The sequence below is a fragment of the Periplaneta americana genome, chromosome 6, assembly GCF_040183065.1.
Source record: "Periplaneta americana isolate PAMFEO1 chromosome 6, P.americana_PAMFEO1_priV1, whole genome shotgun sequence".
Classification (NCBI taxonomy): domain Eukaryota; kingdom Metazoa; phylum Arthropoda; class Insecta; order Blattodea; family Blattidae; genus Periplaneta; species Periplaneta americana.
In genome coordinates this window covers 7,040,001-7,064,033 of record NC_091122.1, presented here as the reverse complement: position 1 = coordinate 7,064,033, position 24,033 = coordinate 7,040,001, and the positions used below count along the sequence as shown (strand labels likewise).

Sequence of the window (24,033 nt, the reverse complement as noted above, 5' to 3'; positions counted from 1 at the left end):
GTGATAATGCCAGCGAAACGAGTCCAGGGTCCATCGCCCAAAGCTACAAAACATTTGCTCTTAATGGGGGAGTGGTCAGACCAGCCTGTGACGCAGTTGTTTCGGGTTCGAGTCCCGGTCAGTCTGGGGATTTTTCATTGAAAATCCATAGTGACGCTTGTGGCATATGTTCAAGGATTTTCATCTTTTTAAAAAGGATTTTGAATTGTTTACAACTACATTTTCGGTTATGTATAAGGATATTCTCTTTCAGTGTTGCCACCTGAAGGTCCGGAAAATCGCCAAACTGTAGTTGGAAAGTCGCTAGATTCCTTATTATCAGTAGACAAAGTATTTTTTTTTTTTTCGCTAGAGGGCGATGAAAAAGTCGCTAAATCCCTACTTAAGGGGAAAGGATGGTATTTTTTGGTGAAAAATGAGTAAATTTAAAAAAAAAATTCTTTAAAATACCCTGTGAACCCTGTGATATGTGTGGAATGCATAGCATAACATTTTGTGGATATTTGTTCCCTTATCAGATGTTGAGACGTCATTTTTAAACTCCCTGCGCTATGGATTTTTAAATCACTCGCCCTCTTTTATCGGTTTCCAATAACTTCATTTTTTTTTGCTACATTGCCAGACAAAAATGGATATAGTTTGTGAACAATTTATGATACATGCATGAAATTTAGAACACACATTCTTTAGACTATTAGGAAAGGTTTCTCTGTAACAGAATTTTGTTAATTGATTTCATTTAAAAACTACGTCCGTTTGTTTGCAAGAAAGGCAATCAGAAAATTGTTATTAAATTTTAATTGTTTATTTTACAAACGTAGGGACTAATATCAAAATTCTGTTACAGACAGTTTGTAGAACATGCTTTTGCAAATACATTGCAAAAAACTGTTTGAATCTATCTTTAAAAACGGTTTAGATATATCGGTTTTAGTATATTCCTGTATTGGGTGTATATATATATATATATATATATATATATATATATATATTCAAATTTGGGCCCCCAAATAATTTTTTTCCCAAAATATTTTTATTTGGTTGAGTTGCTACAGTTATGAGCTCTATACATACAAAAAATTAATATTTTACACCAAATAGGAAAAAAGTTTAAAAAAATACCATCCTCTCCCCTTAAGCAATAGGAGAGATACAAGAAATTATAGCCGAAAAATAGTTTAAAATTGCTAGATTTAGCGACAAAATCACTAAATTGGCGACACTGTTCTGCTTCACCTGGCGGCATAGTTCTCGGATCTTCCGCGCGCCAGGGAGCCGTAGACAGCAGAGGAAGTGACGAATAGAGAAAACACGCTCGGATTAATGTCAAGGCTATGATTACCAAGGCGGCTAGACTGCGGGTTCATTGTCCGACATCGGTCACTTAGTTACTATTTTGCCGATCTATCTCGTTATCCATCCGTACCGGTATATGTGGGCTATTTCATATCCCAGATTTATGTCTGATTCTCAGAGTAACATGGTGTCAGTACGATCCAGGCCTTTCTCTAATACAGAGCAGGGCATGAACTTATATCTCCTATGTGCAAAATATAAACTTTTTCAGTAGGAAGAAAAACATATTTATTCATCCTATGGCAGCCGTACATAGAAAACTGTAAATTCTTACATTTTCGAAACAAAGAAATATATTAAATACTAGCCGTACCCGTGCGCTCCGCTGCACCCGTTAGAAATAAATATAAAGTAATTACATAATTAAAATAGGACATTTGATCCAGGGAACATTCGTGTTTGATAGAAGGATAAATCGTTTAATATGTTACTTAATTTAAATTGTATTTAAAATATTAAAATGCGATCATTTTGATCCAGAGACCACTCATTTGGTGCAATGACAATTCCTTTAACATGTTATTAATTGTTATTACCAGTTATTTTTGGAAAAGCGAAAATTAACAGAAAAAATTTGGCTACAGATTTATTATGTTTATATTATATTATATTATATTATATTATATTATATTATATCAGAAGTTACTGTAATAACATTATAGCATTATGTCCATCTAGAGAAACTACACTTTCCAATGGTGAAATAATAATTAATTATACAAATCGGTTAATTTAGCTTCCGAATACAAACACAGAAACATTCTCTGTAGGCTATCTTTCATAGCTTTCGATTGTTGCTGTCCAAGGCTCCTTATAGACGAAGTCATTTGTTTTTTAATTCATTACACGGCCATAGATGGCAGTTATTTTAATTTTAAAACTCATTTATCTCATTAAATATCAGTCCTATCAAAATTTTTGAAGGAATAAAACTTATCGCAAATTATTTTTAAAGAAACGTTTGTTATGTAACATTTTTCACAAAAATCAATAATAAGCGAGATATTTCGATTTATTTAATTCTGGCCTCCTCATAACCCCCCTTTTAAATAATGTATTTTGAATGTCATATAGCCTAAAATCTAAGTTACAACGAACATAATTTATATTCCAATTTTCATCGAAATCCGTTCAGCCATTATCGCGTGAAAAGGTAACAAACATACAGACAGACAGACATACAAACAAAAATTTCAAAAAAGCGATTTTCGATTTCAGGGTGGTTAATTATATATGTTAGGACCAATTATTTTTGGAAAATCGAAAGTTACCAGAAAAATTTCGGCTACAGATTTATTATTAGTTTAGATTGTAGTTGGAATCTCCTGGTAGAGGGGCAGAGAAGGCCTGACGGCCTTATCTCTATCAGGTTAAATAAATAAATACTAATACTACTACTAATACTAATGTCCAGTTTGCGATAGTACCTTTCAAATTCCAGTACCATTACATCTATATTAGGCACTTTAAGCAAGTGTGGGCGATGCACTAGATTTAATTAAACAAATGACGAATTCTCACGTGTTTCAAGGACAATGGGGAGCATACTTTCAACGGAGGCTCAGTCATTGCTTGACATTTCGACTTTAATCATGTGATGCATCACAACTGGCATCAATCCGGTACTTCCCCACTTCCCTGTAGGATCCTGCAGTCTACGTGGTTTCCGGAACTGCGGCTAATGGTGTCCGATCTGCTTTATCTGCTTCCTTTCAGCGGATGCTCTGGGTCGTGGATTCGACTTCTAGCGGTAGAATTCTTCAGGAAATTATATCTTAATACAGTGGCCCCTTTCCATTGATCAGTATTTTCGCCGATCCCTTGAGAGTCGTCAATGGAGAGATGGGTAGGTTAGATCTTGGAGTTAATACTATGTGAATATGAGTAGTAGTTCATTGTATTGCTGATGGTGGAAGCAATCGTAGGATAGATATCATAGCTATAAATAGAAATAAACACACAGCCGAAATAGGCCTAATTGATCCTACGATCAGATTTGAAATCTCAGCCACTCAACCATCTGAAGTGAACGAAGAGAAAAAGAAAATCTATGAGCCCACGATTCAGTACCTATCAGTGAAATACAACATAGAAAAAATCACAGTTGCCGGTCTCTTCTTCGGAGAGAAAGGCACCATCACGAAAGCCTTTGTAAAGTGGAGAGAAAAATACAAGCTGACGAGAGATCTTCAAGATGCCATCGTCACCACCATAATAAAATTTTCTGTAGCGATATTTCGTCAGCATCTTTATGGTGTACATTCGATTTAAATTACACTTGGTTCTATTTTTTTTTCTTATGTCTTACTCAATTTTGTCTGAAACCTGTTTATATAATTTTTCATTTTAAATTTTATTGTGAGCTATTCTGTGTCCCAGGGCAAACCCAAAATATTGGGCCAGACCAATAAATTAAATTAATTGTCCAAAATTGAATCAATATTAATTATATATTTCAATTAAAATGTAAATAATACAGTACTATATTGAAAAATGTAGATGGCATATTAATAATTTTATGCTCGACCATGCCGAAATGTAGTAATTATACACCTGGTAGCAGCCTTTTAATGGACCTCATTAAAGTACACCTATTCATTAAAGTTCAGGTGTTCCGCCAATCAGAAAGCACCATATGAAAGCGCAAGTATCGATTTCACCAATTGCACAATAAATAACCTACATTTGAAATAAAGTCAGTTCTGTTACTATAATAGTTAGCGTTAATTGTAAATAATATGCAAATAAATTCAATTTGTCATCTCGTTTTTCAATGTATAATTCAATTTCAAGGTTATATCAAGATTATATCAAGGTCGTCGACATCTGTTTCTCGGAAAAATCAATACTTTCGCGTCTGCGCAAATCTCACAATTTACGAGGTAGGCTATTGCACAAGGTCAGTTCCGCACCTCTCTTAGATAACAATAACATGGATACTTATGTATAATTTCAAGTTAGAAATATGGTCGAGCATAAAAAGTCGTATAAAACTTGCCTGTAATGGTAATTAAGACGCCCGTATGAAAATTATGAAACTCGCTTGCGCTCGTTTCATAAACATACTCGCGTCTTAATTACTACCATTATAGGCTCGTTGCATAATGCATTATTATTACACAGAAGATTAATAAAAATTTGTCTGACCAAAAATATGGATTACCTAACAAATTTATACAGATTTTAGTGTATTGCCTATTGAAGAAATTTATAAATATAGTTTACTAACTTACTACCACAGAAATCAAATAAAACATAAATCTAATCGCCATTAATATCGTACTCGAAGACAAAAGTCTACTTTTCCATTAATTGAGCCTAAATGTCATACAAGTGCAGCTCTTAACATGGTGCTAGTTTCGGCCTTAGACTTTATAATGAAATTAGGAAACATTTTCCAAATTTGAAATATTTTAAAATTTAAGCTTTTAAGAAAGAAATTTGTAAAATTATCCATGATATATGATATTAAAAAATGTGTGTTTTTTTTTACCTTTTATTTCTGTCGACTATATTCATGTTTTTATTGAATATCACTGGCTTCTGTCTGATTGTCAATTTATATTAAATGTGTATTTTTCTCTCTTTTTCTCTTTCTTCTTTATTCTTGCTCTTGTGTTGTATTTATTGGTTTGAATTAAGTTACTTACTGTATTTAGTAAACTGTCCTTGTAAATTTTATGTTATATTATTGACTAAGACCACACCGTACACGAGCCTGGCTCTTACGGTAGTGGCTAGAAACATTTTTGTTTTATAAATGCAATTTGTACTCACTACCTAGCTAGTTAAATAAATAAATAGATAAATAAAATCAATAAATAAATCAGATAGATAAAAAAAAAATACAGTGCGTTAAAAGTATGAATAGATGCGAATAAAATTTTGAACTGTCACCCGAAATGGGAGAAAGACGAGCATGATCCATAAAAGTTTTAATAGACGACATTCATTTGTTTGCTGGAGTGGATTACTTAGTCTAATATTTTTCGATAAGATATAGTTTATTTCGAACTTCGCAATATTTCTGTAGGCGTATAATTACTGTACAGGGACATCATTTTATTTTTACTAACATTTTTAATATTAACCTGTCTATACCTTTAGAGAATCGGAAACACCGCTTGCTCCCCCCTCCAAGACTGGACTTCGATGATACTGGCGTAAAACACAAATCACTCTACTAGGTATAGGAAGGAAGAAAAGTAGTTCATCCATTTACGTAAACTAGGAAATATCGCGATTTTGAGTTTGATAATTTTCATCAGGTTTTTCTTTAATCAGAGTACAGTACTGTATTAAGAATAAGTGTTTTTACTCACGAAGTGAGTTATCCATGCGAACGTATTCATTATGCAGTGTATATTATACTGTCTACAGCACATTAGCGTACAATATAGAGAAAGAAGTTAAATTGGAAAATAATCATAATATGAATATTTAAACACAACTTTGAAAATGGTGGCCGTTCATTTCGATACAGGCTTCAGTTCTTTTGTGCATATTATCGCACTATAGACTATTGCACCTAATTCCAATTGCCAGTTTCGTCCTTCGTACTAGTAACTCATATTGAAATAATTCTGTACCTACTCTACGTACTGTAAATTCAATCTTCACTTCTGCCCGACCCGAAAATATAAAATTACTCAGACATGCTATCTACTGTCCGTCCAAGTGGTTATGCCGCAGGATTGTAGAAAGGGAGGAAATCACGTGACAGTTAATTACTTAACGAGGCCCTTTTATTTAAGTTAAATTAAACAGCTGTATAATATTACGTAAACTTCCAATTCCTAAGAGAAATTAATGTTTTCAGAAAAGAGCTAATACAGCCCAGCTATTACAGAGGGGCGAGCAGAAGCAGGTGGGGGAAATCGGGATGCGACGTAGGCAAACGGACAGTACCTGTGCGAAAATATGATTCAATATTAAAAGCTCTTTCGTCACTGGAAAACGCGAACATATTTCTGGAACGTACTATACTCAGTAACTCAGTACTGCTTACTATCTGCGGTCTTGGTTCTGTGTGGAGTTGGAACTTCATTAGTAGAAGGGGTGGGAGTGAAGTACATTCAAAAACTCAGGTACAATAAAAATTGAAGTAAAAATAAAATGATGTCCCTGTATTAACAGAGGTCCCAATAGCTTATGGAAATATCGAAAAATAATAAGTAAAAAGTGCGTCGTCATTGACGCCTACGATTCTACTTTTGATATTTGGATGACTCGATGCGTCTTTGTTTATGTATTAACACGTTGAGTCGAATGGAAGCGGTAGACTGTGCAAAATTCTGCAAATGTCAAGATAAGTTTTCGCAATTAAGGGAATGCCCCGCACAGAGTCTTACATCCTCAGTCACAGAGATGATAATTCCAGTGATTCATTGCCCATCATGGAGTTATAAGACCTCTGGTTCGAAGACGGAAGTTTCAGAAGTGCCTGCAGTGTGCAAGAGAGAGCCTCGCCAAACGGAACAAGTGAGAGTCGAATGTGAGTGGTTCAAGGTCGTTATGGCAACGACCAGTCGCGAGTTCTAGCGATGGGAAAACAAAATTGTGTGTTTTTTATATACGGATATAGTGGTGAAGGTAGAGAGTGTATAAAGTTAGGTACTCGGAAATGTAGGCCTATTAGGCCAGTGGTTCGAAACCTTGCGGAACCCGAAAATGTTTTGTTTAATTTAGCTATTAATCGTGTTCTACTCGATAAATATTTGCATGATGTAGTGAATTAAGCATCTAACATTGTTGTTGTTTAGTTAACTGTCCGAAGACAAGTCTGAACCTCGTAAGTTTTTTTTTTAATTATTTTTTATATAACACTTACATCACATTTACAATCTGTCTACAATAGATAATAAGTAAATATTATAAAAGAATATGACATGATTGGAGATGTTATCCCATGACAACACTCCAAAAGAAAAATAACAATGTTTCAAATAGCAGTAGTAAAAATGAATGGAAGGTCAAGAGCAGAGTTCTTCATTGGAGTTAAATCGCTCGCTTGAACTCGGTCGAGTGTCGCACCCTCGAGTGAGATACGATCGGTCGTGATACGCTCGTAATAAATAGAAGCACAGTACAAGGTCATCTCACCGACATGTCTTATCTTGTATGGAAGGCGACAGATAAGATACACATATGTTTTGCTCACACGGTAAAAATAAGGCTTTATTTTCTGCGTTTATGACAAACGTTTAATGGAACAGTCAATGGAACGTACCAAAACAGGAACATGAAGTTATAAATAAAATAGTATGAAAAACTTCGATATACAGTTATTATTGCTAATTAATAATTATTCAATATTTGATTTACCACATATATAATATGATAGGCCCATACATAGTGTTCCGCCTATATACTGCGACAATGTAGAAACGTTTTACAAAATATTATTGATATAGCAGTAGATTAATAACAATATTAGTACAGAGATAATGTCACAGAAAATATAATAAAACGAATAATCATGCTGCACAACTGTTACAGATGCAAAGATTGATACACTAATTATTAGAGATTATTATTATTATTATTATTATTATTATTATTATTATTATTACTAGAAAACTTGATACAGTTCTTGCATTATCGTGATTGTGTTCTCCGTTTATAATAATTACATTTACATCCAATAACATCTATCAGATGTGGCAAAAAAAATCACTCCTGTGTGGAAAAAAAAAAAAAAAAACATTTACTTACAACATTTATATTACATTTTAAATCGAGTTTTGTAGTTGTACTATGGAGAGGTTAGTTAAACACTGCAAAGTTTTGAAATGATAAACATCTATGATGTTACTACACAGTTCATCACTGTAAGAACGAATGTCTAACGCTTGGCTTATACCGTTCGAGGATTTATCGCTCGTGACAATTTTACCCATCATGCATGTGCGCTACCTGTCGGATTATGCTATGAACTACTTGGCGCTCGAGCGAAAACTTCCGATGCAGACCACTGGTCAAGAGCATTGGTCCTTTTAAGTCTTCTTATTGTTTGACTATTATCCAGCAAATTTAATGCATGATGATTGGGACGGTTTTCGTATTATTGAGCGACAAATTTAGCGTATTTTATAAAAACAAGCCTCTTTCAGCGCTGAGAACTCTGGAACCATTTACTGCAGGACATTGAACGAGAGCTCATTTTGAAGCTGACATTTGGTAGATTATGGTAAGAAGTAATCCTTATTTTTATTGTACACAGAGAGACAGATAATCTGATTTTACTTGCTTTTAGGCTTTTTGGGCATTTGTAAAAATGTAAAAAAAAAACATTGAGAAAAAACCTTGCATTATTAAGAGGGATTCGGCATTGTTTGCTTACTGGTACGGCAATAAGTTTCGAGGGTATTAAATAGATTATTTTCACACGCCTGGACTTGAACGGCGCAGTACCGCACGCACTGGACGAGAGCTGAAGATAAGCGAGCGTTGGGCGTCATTGTACTCCTGTGTTTATGAAAACCTGTGATAAAGCTAGTCCAGCTATGCGCTACTAGACGAAACATCACGTGTTTGTCTCCTGGCCTTGCTTGTCTCGGCTAGCTCCCGCCTCACAGTCAGCTGGTTAGCTCACGCGCGTACTATTTATTTTCTTTATTTGATATTTTCAATACTTTCTTATGAACGGTGCACCAGTAAAAAATATGTGTTTATTTGTACTTTCAATGCGGAATCTAACCATATATTTTTTAAATATTTTTTCCTAGCCAAAGGCGTCTTAATGAGGAAAAATCTAAATTTCTCCATTTCCATAAAAAGTAAGAAAAACTGTTTATATGTGAATATAAACTTTAATTTCTCAGCATCAAAATAAACCATGATTTTGATCATTGGGTGAAAGGGTTTCGGAGCCACAACAGTTTAAAGTTGCTAATTTTATGAAAATACGATAAATTTAAATATTTTTAATTTAAACACTATGAAGTTCTGATGCCTCAAACTTTGCACAAAGCATTGTATCACAGTTGTCTACGTACAAAAAGAGTTTGATTGTATTTAGAAATTGTAAGGTCAATTTTCTCTATATTTCGTTCGATTTGAGATGGAATAGCTCGTAAGCATCTGAAGTCTGATTAGTGAAATATGTAGCTAGTCGGCAATGTAGGCTATGCATTAGAGGGGGAAAGGAACTGACCACCCTACCCCATTAACTTGTGGTCTAGTTGCCTCATGAGTGATGCCTCATTAGTGTTACTTATGAGGTTCAAACCTGCCTTCGGACAGTTGACTAAACAACAACAACAACAGCGACTTCAACTCGGCATTTCTTTTGCACCCCAGTGTACAATTCAACGAAGTTTATCAGGAGAATTATTTATTTATTTATTTATTATGAGATTGATGATGCTGTAATTTAAATGGAAAGTTTCTGCAGCTGAATATATGACGTTCCTTACAATATCTGGGATTAGATTTGCCTTCTCAGTTAAAGGTTCACAGAACTCATTCCTTCTCTTATAATAATTTTCACTGAATTCTTGCAAAGCTGGATTATACAGACGTGGATCAATTATTAACAAAATTGACGATTTTTATGATAATTCTGTTTGCAAAATTTGACTTTTCAATTTAGACTACAGTTGACCATTTTGCATATTTCTAACATTACAATAGACAGAAATATGCAAAAATGTCAACTGTAGTTTAAATTGAAGATGTTTGACTATAATTATATGTGTACAAAACCGCCTTTGCTTATCATAAAATAAATACATTTTCATTAACGTTTTCGATACTTGTGTATCATCTTCAGATGTGAAATGTTAGATTAATATGATGAAAACCTTGCCTATTAGATGGAACTTAATGTGGTAATTTTCGGCTCATATTAGTGTGGTTGATTCGACTTAACTTAGGTTGATCTATGATATACATGCTATGTTAGGTTGAATCACTGCGAGTCATGTGATATGATCTAAAATATAAAATAAAACTGTTTAAGAATTGTAACCACTATTAGCGTAGTCGTTGAAATGTGAACACTTTGTATAAACACTTTAAAAGTTTAAATCACTTTGAACATGTGTTGGCTGTATTTGCCGATTTAAATCACTGCAAGTCATGTGATATGATCTAAAATATATAAAAAATTAAAACTGTTGAAGAATTGTAACCACTATTAGCGTAGTCGTTGAAATGGGAACACTTTGTATAAACACTTTAAAAGTTTAAATCACTTTGAACATATGTTGGATGTATTTGCCGATTTAAATCACTGCAAGTCATGTGATATGATCTAAAATATATAAAAAATTAAAACTGTTGAAGAATTGTAACCACTATTAGCGTAGTCATTGAAATGTGAACACTTTGTAAAATCACTTTGAAAACTTATAATCACGTTGAACATATGTTGGCTGTATTTGCCGATTTAAATCACTGCAAGTCATGTGATATGATCTAAAATATATAAAAAATTAAAACTGTTGAAGAATTGTAACCACTATTAGCGTAGTTACTGAAATGTGAACACTTTGTATAAACACTTTAAAAGTTTAAATCACTTTGAACATGTGTTGGCTGTATTTGCCGATTTAAATCACTGCAAGTCATGTGATATGATCTAAAATATATAAAAAATTAAAACTGTTGAAGAATTGTAACCACTATTAGCGTAGTTACTGAAATGTGAACACTTTGTATAAACACTTTAAAAGTTTAAATCACTTTGAACATGTGTTGGCTGTATTTGCCGATTTAAATCACTGCAAGTCATGTGATATGATCTAAAATATATAAAAAATTAAAACTGTTTAAGAATTGTAACCACTATTAGCGTAGTTACTGAAATGTGAACACTTTGTTTAAACACTTTAAAAGTTTAAATCACTTTGAACATATGTTGGATGTATTTGCCGATTTAAATCACTGCAAGTCATGTGATATGATCTAAAATATATAAAAAATTAAAACTGTTGAAGAATTGTAACCACTATTAGCGTAGTCATTGAAATGTGAACACTTTGTAAAATCACTTTGAAAAATTATAATCACGTTGAACATATGTTGGGTATATTTGCCGATTTAAAGTTCGTTGAATAGGGCAGTTTCTGTTGATCTTGATGTTTGACGTTGAACTAAAGCGCAGTGTCGTTTTGTCACTAACATGTTTATATTTTGTTAAATGCGCGTTGTTAAGACGTTTCATCCAATTGTAGTTGATGAAATTGATGTAAATCATAGATATATTACTGATACAATATGGAGGTTGTCAGGTCCATAAATTTAGTACATGAAATTGATTAAATTGAAGAGTCCAATTTTGTAAAAATATATAATAAAAACCTTCATATTTTGCTAATAATTTGTAAATATGCAAAAATGTCAACTGCAGTTTAAATTGAAGAGTCAAATTTTGTCAAAATATAAAATAAAAATCTTCAGTTCTGCTAGTAATTTGGAAATATGCAAAATGTAAACTGTAGTCCAAATTGAAGAGTCAAATTTTGTAAAAATATATAATAAAAATCTTCACTTTTGCTAATAATTTGGAAATATCCAAAATGTAAACTATAGTCCAAATTGAAGAGTCAAATTTTGTAAAAATATATAATAAAAATCTTCAGTTTTGCTAATAATTTGGAAATATCCAAAATGTAAACTGTAGTCCAAATTGAAGAGTCAAATTTTGTAAAAATATATACTAAAAATCTTCACTTTTGCTAATAATTTGGAAATATCCAAAATGTAAACTGTAGTCCAAATTGAAGAGTCAAATTTTGTAAAAATATATAATAAAAATCTTCAGTTTTGCTAATAATTTGGAATATCCAAAATATAAACTGTAGTCCAAATTGAAGAGTCAAATTTTGTAAAAATATATAATAAAAATCTTCAGTTTTGTTAATAATTTGGAAATATCCCAAATGTAAACTGTAGTCCAAATTGAAGAGTCAAATTTTGTAAAAATATATAATACAAATCTTCACTTTTGCTAATAATTTGGAAATATCCAAAATGTAAACTGTAGTCCAAATTGAAGAGTCAAATTTTGTAAAAATATATAATACAAATCTTCACTTTTGCTAATAATTTGGAAATATCCAAAATGTAAACTGTAGTCCAAATTGAAGAGTCAAATTTTGTAAAAATATATAATACAAATCTTCAATTTTGCTAATACGAGTAATTTGTCCACGTCTGTATATGGATAACATTTCTCTGATTTCAACAACTTCCATACTGATGCATGACTGACATGTTCAAATCCAAAATTTTGTTGTAGATTTATATGGATCTTTTTTGACGGTAAACATCATATTTTATTTATTTATTTATTTATTTTAAATTTAAATATACAGAATAAAGAATATAATTACAAACAAACAAGAGAAATAGAAATAAAATAATACAGTCAATATAAAAAAGGAGATACAGCAGTATTAACAAAATTTGAGACCGAATGAGCAGCGCTCGTGTTCGGTCGCAGTTCAGATATAATATTAATAGGCCTATAAGAGAATATAAAATAAAATAGGAAATAGAATTAAAATTACAGTTACAAAAATTATATAATATAATATTAATATAAGAGAAATATAGAAAAAAAATATAATAATAATAATAATAATAATAATAATAATAATAATAATAATAATAACAATAATAATAATAAAAAATAAGTAAAAGAAAATAGGAACTAAAATTTAAATTACAGGGGCAATGGAATTATATAGTATAATATTAACACTAGAGAAGAATAATATCGCACGTGACAAGTAGCTGCCTTTGGTTTTTCAGAATGAATCTTATTTTTTACGTTTTCTGTATCACTGAATGTTTTCGAAACTGTTGATCGTGAAGGTTGAAGAACAGCTCCACAATTTGCAAACACAGACGGTCAGTTAGTTCGCCAAAATGTGAACAGTTATTTTCCCGCAGATGGCGTGCTCGGGCCCGCTGGTGCTGTGCTTCCTGGCGCGCTTCGTCTCGCTGAACCTGGACCACCAATCACAGGCCGACCTGCAGTCCCCCAGCCAGCTGCACAGCGGCGACCTCTACGACTTCATCATCGTGGGCGGAGGAGCTGCTGGCGCCGTGCTGGCCAACAGGTACGGCACCTCAGCAACGAGACGGCTAATACAACTTACTTGACAGTGACTGCAAATCAGTTGAAAGCGACGGAGACTCTGACAGTGATTTTATCTCAGTTAATGACGATAGCGACTCTTCACAATAACTAGGAATCAGTTGATAGACAAATAACAGCAGTATTATGCAAATCAAGATTTCAGGTATAACTCCCTGTAAAGTTGATTTGAATAATTTCGAGGGAAAAATTGTTCCGGAGCCGGGTATCGAACCCGGGACCTTTGGTTTAACGTACCAACGCTCTACCACTGAGCTACTCGGGAGCTCTAACAGCAGTATTAGTATTTATTTATTTAACCTGGTAGAGATAAGGCCATCAGGCCTTCTCTGCCCCTCTAACAGGGGATTACAACTATAATATGAACAATAAAATTACAATTAATATTAAATTTACAATTACAATATGAATTAAAGTACGAAAAGATTACCTGATTAATGAAAGCTAGATAATTTATCATAGAAGTTAAGAACAAAGAATATTTTTGTATTTACTGAATTACAAATTAAACCTAGAATAACAAAATTCTATAGTGATGAAATTACCATATACTGAGATATTTTGTGACAGATTAAGAGAACTATTTACAAGAAACCATGTCTGAACGAGTCTCAATTACTGACCAAGTGCCTAGTAAGTTTGCGTTTGAATTGAATTTTATTTCGACAGTCCCTGATGCTAGCAGGTAACGAATTCCAGAGTCTTGGCAGGGCTATTGTGAAAGAGGATGAGTATGAGGAGATGCGATGGGATGGTATTGTTAGTATTGTTTCATGGCGAGAGCGTGTGTTCAGATCGTGGTGGGAAGAAAGGTAAGTGAAGCGAGACGACAGGTACGAAGGAATAGAAGAGTTCAAGATTTCGAAGAGATAGAGAAGTGAATGTAAATTTCTTTTCTTATCTAGTTTAAGCCAACCTATTGCTTCCAGGGATGGGGTAATGTGATCATATTTACGAACATTGCTTACAAAACGTACACACAAAGTATGAGCACGTTGAAGTTTCGTTTTGTTGTCGCTGGAAACGTTAGTCCATAAAATGTCAGCATAATCAACAGCGATTCTTAGCAAAGATTGGAACTCAGTTGAAAGTGATGACAAAGTTTGATAGTGATTATATCTCAGGCAATGACGATAGCAACTCTTTGTAATAACTAGTAATACATTGAAAACTAACGATAGCGACTCTTGGTAGCGACTACAACGCAGTTGAATTAGTTAGTGGGGTTCAAAAAGGTGCGTAAGGTTCTATAGCTCTTTGCGCCCTTATCTAAAATTCTTTCAAAAAGACAACTCAGTTGAAAGTCATGGTGACTCTTGATAGTGATTATGTGTCAGGTGATAGCTATAGTGACTCTTCATAGTAATTAGGAGTCAGTTGATAAACCAACGATAACAACTCTTGACAGTAATTAGGAATTAGTAGACAGACCAACGATAGGGACTCTTGGCAATGATAACAACTAAGTTGAAAGTCTTCGTGACTCTTGGTAGTGATTATGTCTCAGTAATGACTGCGATTCTTGAAAACTCTTAAACCCTTAACAGTAACGGCTCTGTTAATAACGATCGTGACTATTGACAATGTTTACGACACTCTTATAACGGTAGTGACTCCTGATAATGATTATTACTATGTTAGTAGTTATATTGAATCTCAACAATCTTAGTGAATTTTCATAACGATTACAAATATTAAAAAAAAAAAAGTGGCAACTCTAGACAATAATAGACTTTTTAACAACAATAGAAACTTACGGCAGTGTTCGTGATTTTGTCGATAGTCTAATGGTGAATTTTATGTTTATGTTTATGTTTTATGTTTAAAAAGAAATGCTGTTGAAGAGAATTTCAGAAATTCATATCACATATTCACAATTCACTATAAATAGCTAGTTTATATGTTTCTGCCATAGTAAAGAGAAGTTGTAGTTAATGCAATTAGAAAGGGTATATGAATGTGCTAATTTTGTTTGTGTATATTTTTAGGTTCTATTTTTTTATCATTAATCTAACATGTAACAGAGCAAAACAGGCTGCGATAAAAGGAGATACTACTACTACTAATAATAATAGTAATAATCACAATAATAATAGCTATAATATCACTGTTTCATATCATGTATGTTTTTTATGTAATTTTCCTTTTTATTTGTCTTTTCTGTGTTTTGTATATAATATGTGTATGTCTTACATGCATTTGTATGTCATGTCTATTTCATGTCATTTTTATGTCATATACGTCCTTAAAAGTAATATGTATATTTCTACGAAATGCTTACTTATTATTATTAGTATTATTATTATTATTCTTATTATTATTATTACTATTGTTATTGTTATTATCATTATTTATTTATTTATTTTGTAAGTAACAAGTCTGTGTGATGTGTCCTGGGAAAGTATTGTATGTAATATGTCTGCATTTCATATATTGTGTATCTATTTCTATATATTATATCTATTTTATCTTATATCTTTGTATGTGTATAATATAAATATGATTTTTATTGTCATATACATTTAATGTAATATGTGTATTTTATGTCATAATTATGTATATATTTTGTGTAACTAATTGTACAGGGCTATAATATGTATGATTTAATTACAGCCCTAATATACCTTCGGGTAAAATAAGGTTCTATAAACTTGGAAATTCAATAATAATAATGGTGAACTTTACGAAGCTCATCGCTGTTAGAGATGACAAGTCTTTTGATAAGAGAACTATGTTAATGACGAGTTGATGCCAGTGTCGGAAATACGAGTTGTTGTTGTCCGGGGTGCAGGTTGTCGGAGGTGCGGTCGTGGCGCGTGCTGCTGCTGGAGGCGGGCGGGGAGGAGCCTGACCTGGCGGACGTGCCGGCCTTCACGCCCTTGACGCAGGCGCCCACGTCGCGACTCAACTGGATCTACCGGGCCCAGCCCAGCAGCCGGCTGTGCGGCGGTCAGCCCTGCGTCCTGCGCACCGGCAAGGGCCTGGGCGGCGGCTCCCTGCACAACGAGATGCTGTACAGCAGGGGCAACCGGCGCATCTTCGACCAGTGGGAGGAGCTCGGTGAGTGCAGCCGTTTATATAGGCACATCATTTTATTTTTACTAACATTTTTAATATTAACTTGCCTATACCTCTGGATCAACGCCGTTTCCTATCCCCTTCCACGACTGGAGTTCGATGATACTGACGTAATATACAAACAAATCACTTTACTAGGTATAGGAGGGAAGAAAAGCAGTTCATCCATTTACGTAAACTAGGAAATATCGCGCTTTTGAGTTTAATTATTTTCATTATGTTTTTGTTTAATCAAAATACAGTACAGTATTAACAATGAGTATTTTTACTCACGAACTGAGCTGTCCATGCGAACGTATTCATTATGCAGTGTATATTATACTATCTACAGCACATTAGCGTACAATATAGAGAATGAAGTTAAATTGAAAAATAATCACAATATGGATATTTAAACACATTTCGATACAGCCTTCAGTTCTAATGTGCATATTATCGCACTATAGCATATTGTACTTAATTCCAATTACCAGTCCTTCGTAATCCTCGGCCTCATCTCGCCAAATATCATCTCGCTATCACCGATTCCATCGACGCTAAATAACCTCGTAGTTGATACAGCTCGTTAAATAATCAAATAAAAAATTAAAAAAACAGTTCTTCGTACTACTAACTCATGTTGAAATAATTCTGTACCTACTCTATAAAAGAGCACCTTACGTACTGTAAATTCAATCTTCACTTCTGCCAGAAAAGATGAAATTACTCAGACATACTATCTACTGTCCGTCCAAGTGGTTATGTCGTAGGGTCGTAGAAAGGAGGGAAATCACGTGACAGTTAATTATTTAACGAGACCCTTTTATGTAAGTTATTTTAAACAGTTGTATAATATTACGTAGACGTCCAATTCCTAACAGAAATTAATATTCTCAGAAAAGAGCTAAGACAGCCCAGCCACTAGCTGGCGAATAAAAGCAGGTGGGGGAAACCGGGATACGACGTAGGCAAATGGACGACAGTACCTGTGCGAAAATGATTCAATATTGAAAGCTCTTTCGTCACTGGAAAATGCGAACATATTTTTGGAACGTACTTGGCTACTATGACTGTATATGGGGTCTTGGATCTGTGTGGAAGACGGTTGAAGGGGTGGCAGTGAAGTATATTCAAAAACTCAGGTACAATAAAAATTGAAGTAAAAATAAAATTATGTCCCTGTATATACTAAACTATTGGACGGATTTTGTGCGTAACTCACGCTACATTCAGACACTTTTCTAGACTAGGATGGCAAAACATGATAAGAGTTCCATACAGTGACGGCTCGTGATAAAATATTATACAGTGAAACCTCTCATTTACGGACATCGAAGGGACGTAACAATCTGTCCGCATCTGGGAGGTGTCCTTAGTTGGGAGGGAGGCTCCCCAATCTAACAGTAAATTTATAATATGCATTATATATCCCTTCACGCTTTAAATGAAATGTAATACTGTAGTTTAATTCTACATACATTCTACTGTACTACAGTAAATTCTTTGCAACTTTGAACTACAGTAGATAAGACCGGAAAAGGAAAATACAGTACTATGCCATGCAATTTTATTCTAGGTCTACAGTTATAAATTCTCTAAAGAGCAAAGCCATCAGCTTTACAAGGAAAAGAAATAAAATAGTCGCATCGTATACGTTAGGGGGTGAAACCATTCCGGAAGTTAACAAATGTAAATACCTCGGAATAACATTTAGCAGCGATCTCGGCTGGGGGGAACACATTACAGACACAGCGGGAAAAGCATGGAGAGCGTTACACTTTGTGATGAGGGTACTAAGAAAAGGCTCTGATAAATCAAAGAGATTGCATATAAATCACTAGTACGTCCAGTAATGGAATATGGTGCTGCATGTTGGGATCCTTACAGATTAGAACATATTAAGACACTGGAAAAGATTCAAAAACGGGCCCTCAAGTGTTGTCGAAAAAATTCACCATTAAAATGGGACACACTCAAGGACAGGAGAACGCGAATTCGATTATGCGCACTGTTCAAAACATACAGAGGTGAGCCTGCCTGGAGAGAAATAAAAAATAGGTTGCAGCCGCAAAATTACTCTTCAAGGAACGACCACTCTTATAAATTGAGGGAAAGAAGACAGAGGACGGACACTGGAAAGTTTTCTTTTCTCAATCGTACTATCAGGGACTGGAATGCTTTACCTGCAGACTCACTAAAGTCTTTACCAACAACCAAAAACGTATTTAAAAATAGGCTTAAGGACCTTACTAATAGACGATAATTATACACAGTATGTAAAGGATGTAAATGATATTTTGTTATTGAAGTGTTGTATCAGTGAAGAATTATGTTGTGTCCGTGAAACGTGTTCCTGTCAGGGAAGCTTTATAGTTTATAGTGGCAGTGCAAAGTATTTGAACAGTGAAATGTTTTTGAAGTGTTAGTGAAATCAGGATAGAATCAGTGAAATGTGTCGTAGTTCCAGTGCAGTGAGTGAGTTGACAGCGAAATGATTGTAATGTGGAAAGGTACTTGTGCAGAAATGAACATATCATACTCTTGGGTTTTAGTTCGAACTTAGATTTAAGATACAAATTAGATTTATTTTAATTATTATTTTAAGTGATCGTGCTTCATTTAATTTAGGATATTCCCTATTATTATTATTATTATTATTATTATTATTATTATTAATACTATTATTATTATTAATTGTTAGTATTAATTATTTGTATTAAGTATTAGTATTATTATTAAGTCTATTTTTAATTAATAAGTTTATTATTGTCATTATTGAGTGTAATTAGTTACCACCGCCACCGGGTATATACCCATTGCAGTGTGAATAAATACACACATGCAGTACTGTAATTTACAGTTTTCAAATTAACCTTTACGCCCAGGTGCCATGTCTCTCCAAACAGAACGACTGATTGAAGTGGAGACAAAAATCCTATTAACCCTATCATGTGTCGAATACAATTTCACGATCGCGGAAACCTTGGACCCAACAAACAGGTTAAATTTTATGACTTTGTTTATCCACTCACTTCCAGCTAACAAAGGGTAGCCTGGTGGGCTAGTGGTAGTATACGACTGTCTTCTTTCATGTTAAAGAATTCTGTACAGTTCTCAAAACTAAATTTTCCGTTTTTGTAACAAATTATATCTTGAAATCCAAGCTCTGTCCGTAGTCAAAAGGTAAAGCAAGTTTTAGGACTGTGAAACAGCTGTCCGTATCCGTGTCCGTGTCTGAGAGTGTCCGTAAACGAGAGTTAAATTCATCATTATTTCTATACTATTTCAGTTGGGACATAAAAATCTGTCCGTATATGAGGAGTGTCCGTATCTTGGGGGTGTCCGTAAGGAGAGGTTTCACTGTATGTGTTCACAATTTTTTGTTCCAAAATCGAAGAGAATTTTTAAATCATACGTTTTTAGCCTAATATGAAATGTCATGATTCCAATGTTTCACTATAAAAAAACCGTATATAAATTCAAAAGAACGTATAATAGTAATAATAATAATAATAATAATAACAACAATAATAATAATAATAATAATAATAATAATAATAATAATAATAATAATGAAACCCAGTTTTTTTTTATTTCCAATTTTTCCTGGTAAGCCAATTTACCCAGTTCTTTACTGTTTCAAATTACTTGAACAGAATTCATTGTTTGCGTTTGTTATAAATTAATACATACCACAATGCCGTTATTTACAAAAGCGTGTGCTCAGTAATATATTTTGATTCACAACACACTGATACACTATAGCCTATACCAGTACTGTAATCCCATTCGCATAGATTGATTACTGTGAATACATGCCAGTAAATATCATTCTTAAATATTATACACTAACATACAGATACTTAAATTCATACCACCATCACATTCAGGCAGCACGTGTTTCATAGCTACACTATGCTATTATGCTGACACTGAAGTATAGTAATTCACAAACTACACTCTCGCAGCAGCACTGTACACACATCCACATAAAGTAAATGTTCCGACAGTGAGATGCTGACACCAACAGGCTAGAATACAGACTATTAAATTTCTTCCTCGAGATATAGCACGTGAACGATAGGCATCGATGCACCTGACATCTGTAGGATAGATTCACTATTCACTTAACGCTTTGTGTTCTTGACGAGTCATAAGCGTCCAGCGAAAGACAATTTTCTATCGCGCATGCGTGAAATTCCTGTAACCTTCTTGAAAAGAGCACGGCTTGTACGTGAACGGATGTTGCCAAGTTTACATAAGAAGTTTATGCAAGATGCGGGAAGTTTAAAATATTCGATCCTGATATTATACATCCCCACTATGTCAATACGGTATTAAATAATAGAACTAGTCGTGCATTAATAAAAACAAGCTGTTCACGTGACGCACCGCCACTGGTTCTATAGTTCCAAAACGTGTCTTATTCACTTTTCACTTTTTTTTCCACAAATCAAGAAAAACATTTTTCCTCATTTTGTGTGTTAAAATAATTTTTTTTCACCATTTAAAATAAATATTTTGTAGTATAGGTCAGTAATAGAAGCTCAGTAGGTTACTTTGTTCAGTAAGGTTTTTATTTAAATGTTAAAATTGGAGAAGGCAAGTTTTGGAAAGAACATTATGATTTGGAACAAGACAAAAATCTTCAGTATAAATTACATGTTGTATTACAAGACTTCAAACCAGAAGTTATAAAACTGAAAGCTTACTAAGAAGCTCAATTATTTTTCATAATTAGAAAGTTAATGCTTACTTACTGGCTTTTAAGGAACCCGGAGGTTCATTGCCGCCCTCACATAAGCCCGCCATTGGTCCCTATCCTGAGCAAGATTAATCCAGTCTCTATCATCATATCCCACCTCCCTCAAATCCATTTTAATATTATCTTCCCATGTACGTCTCGGCCTCCCCAAAGGTCTTTTACCCTCCGGCCTCCCAACTAACACTCTATATGCATTTCTGGATTCGCCCATACGTGCTACATGCCCTGCCCATCTCAAACGTCTGGATTTAATGTTCCTAATTATGTCAGGTGAAGAATACAATGCGTGCAGTTCTGTGTTGTGTAACTTTCTCCATTCTCCTGTAACTCCATCCCTCTTAGCCCCAAATATTTTCCTAAGGACCTTGTTCTCAAACACCCTTAACCTATGTTCCTCTCTCAAAGTGAGAGTCCAAGTTTCACAACCATAAAGAGCTATTTTATAAATTCTAACTTTCAGATTTTTTTGACAGCAGACTGGATGATAAAAGCTTCTCAACCGAATAATAACAGGCTTTTCCCATATTTATTCTGTGTTTAATTTCCTCCCGAGTATCATTTATATTTGTTACTGCTGCTCCCAGATATTTGAACTTCTCCACCTCTTCAAAAGATAAATCTCCTATAATAATAATAATAATAATAATAATAATAATAATAATAATAATAATGATATTAATAATAATAGTGTAATAATAATAATAATAATAGTAATAATAATAATAATAATATTAATAATAATAGACTAATAATAATTATTATTTATTTATTTATTTATTTATTTATTTATTTATTTATTTATTTATTTATTTATTTATTTATTTATTTATTTAGAATATTAATGTTCAAAACAACAGCACAAAGCCAATTACAGTTTAGCACAAAATAAAAAAACAAAACAGAACAAATGATGATGAGAATGAATGACAGAAAATGGCAGTGAGATGAAATACAAAATAATAATAATAATAATAATAATAATAATAATAATAATAATAATAATAATAATAATAACAATAATAATCTACAAACATCATGTAGAGTTACGAAAGAAATAATATAGGCTACTATTTGATGTCAAATTGAAAATTCTGCCACTTTCTGATTTGTCCCTTTTATTTATATTTAAATAAGTGGACAAAAGATGTTATGTCGAAAAATTATAAATTTCAAAGTTTCGATTGAAAAATACCAAATCCAAGTTTAAATTCAACATGTCGAGGAATTTATCTATTACAACACTACTGTCTTAGTTTCCAATATTAATTGCAAGTAATTTTAAATTAAACTCAAAGGTTTAAAATTGCTCTCCTGTAAAATTATAAAAAATGCACATACCATGTTTTGCCAGCCTAGTCTACATTTATGAGCTTATTAATTATATTAAAACAAAAATTAAGTTTCTGTTAATTATTTATTGCATTTAGGAACATTCTTCACGGCAATAACCAGCATTCGTGAGTATAACTCATCAATAAACCTCACAGAATGAATTATATTCCCGATTACTGGGTACTGCAGTGAAGAATGTTCGTAAACGCAATAAATAAGCCAATAACCTAGCGTTCATAAGTTCATAAATATGTCTGAATGTAACTTGAGTTACTGTGGAATGACCCCTATTGTAAAATTGTTGGAAAGGATAGAAAATATAATAATTTTAGTAAAATAGTTAGCATATGATTTGGTTAAGAGAAAAGTTTTATATGATATTGTTATTGAATTTTGTATTCCCAGAAACTAGTTCGATTAATTAAAATGTGTCTCAGTGAAACGTACAGCAGAGTCCGTATAGGCCAGTTTCTGTCTGATTCTTTTCCAATTCACTGCGGGCTAAAGCAAGGAGATGCACTATCACCTTTACTTTTTAACTTTGCTCTAGAGTATGCCATTAGGAAAGTCCAGGATAACAGAGAGGAATTGAACGGGTTACATCAGCTTCTTGTCTATGCGGATGACGTGAATATGTTAGGAGAAAATACACAAACGATTAGGGAAAACACGGGAATTTTACTGGAAGCAAGTAAAGAGATAAGTTTGGAAGTAAATCCCGAAAAGACAAAGTAACTTATATGATTATGTCTCGTGACGAGAATATTGCACGAAATGGAAATATAAAAATTGGAAATTTGTTTTTTGAAGAGGTGGAGAAGTTCAAATATCCTGGAGCAACAGTAACAAATATAAATGATACTCGGGAGGAAATTAAACATAGATTAAATATGGGAAATGCCTGTTATTATTCGGTTGAAAAGCTTTTATCATCCAGTCTGGTGTCAAAAAATCTGAAAATTATAATTTATAAAACAGTTATATTACCGGTTGTTCTTTATGGTTGTGAAACTTGGACTCTCACTCTGAGAGAGGAACAGAGATTAAGGGTGTTTGAGAATAAGGTTTTTAGGAAAATATTTGGGGCTAAGAGGGATGAAGTTACAGGAGAATGGAGAACGTTACACAACGCAGAGCTGCACGCATTGTATTCTGCACCTGACATAATTAGGAACATAAAATCCAGACGTTTGAGATGGGCAGGGCATGTAGCACATGTGGGCGAATCCAGAAATCCATATAGAGTGTTAGTTGGGAGGCCGGAGGAAAAAAGACCTTTGGGGAGGGCGAGACGTAGGTGGGAAGATAATATTAAAATGGATTTGAGGGAGGTTGGATATGATGGTAGAGACTGGATTAATTTTGCTCAGGAGAGGGACCAATAGCGGGCTTATGTGAGGGCGGCAATGAACCT

General features: G+C 33.5%; 1 protein-coding gene across 1 annotated transcript in view; it reads left to right on the top strand.

Annotated features, from left to right (window-relative positions):
• The first annotated feature begins 6,762 nt into the window (after window positions 1–6,762).
• Window positions 6,763–24,033, top strand: part of LOC138702150 (glucose dehydrogenase [FAD, quinone]-like) — a 23,074-nt gene continuing 5,803 nt past the window's right edge. Inside the window, exons 1-3 of the mRNA XM_069829757.1 lie at window positions 6,763–6,850; window positions 13,258–13,427; window positions 16,257–16,525. Of these exons, the coding sequence (XP_069685858.1) occupies window positions 13,258–13,427; window positions 16,257–16,525 (439 nt within the window). The 5' untranslated portion in view covers window positions 6,763–6,850. The remainder of the gene's footprint in view (window positions 6,851–13,257; window positions 13,428–16,256; window positions 16,526–24,033) is intronic.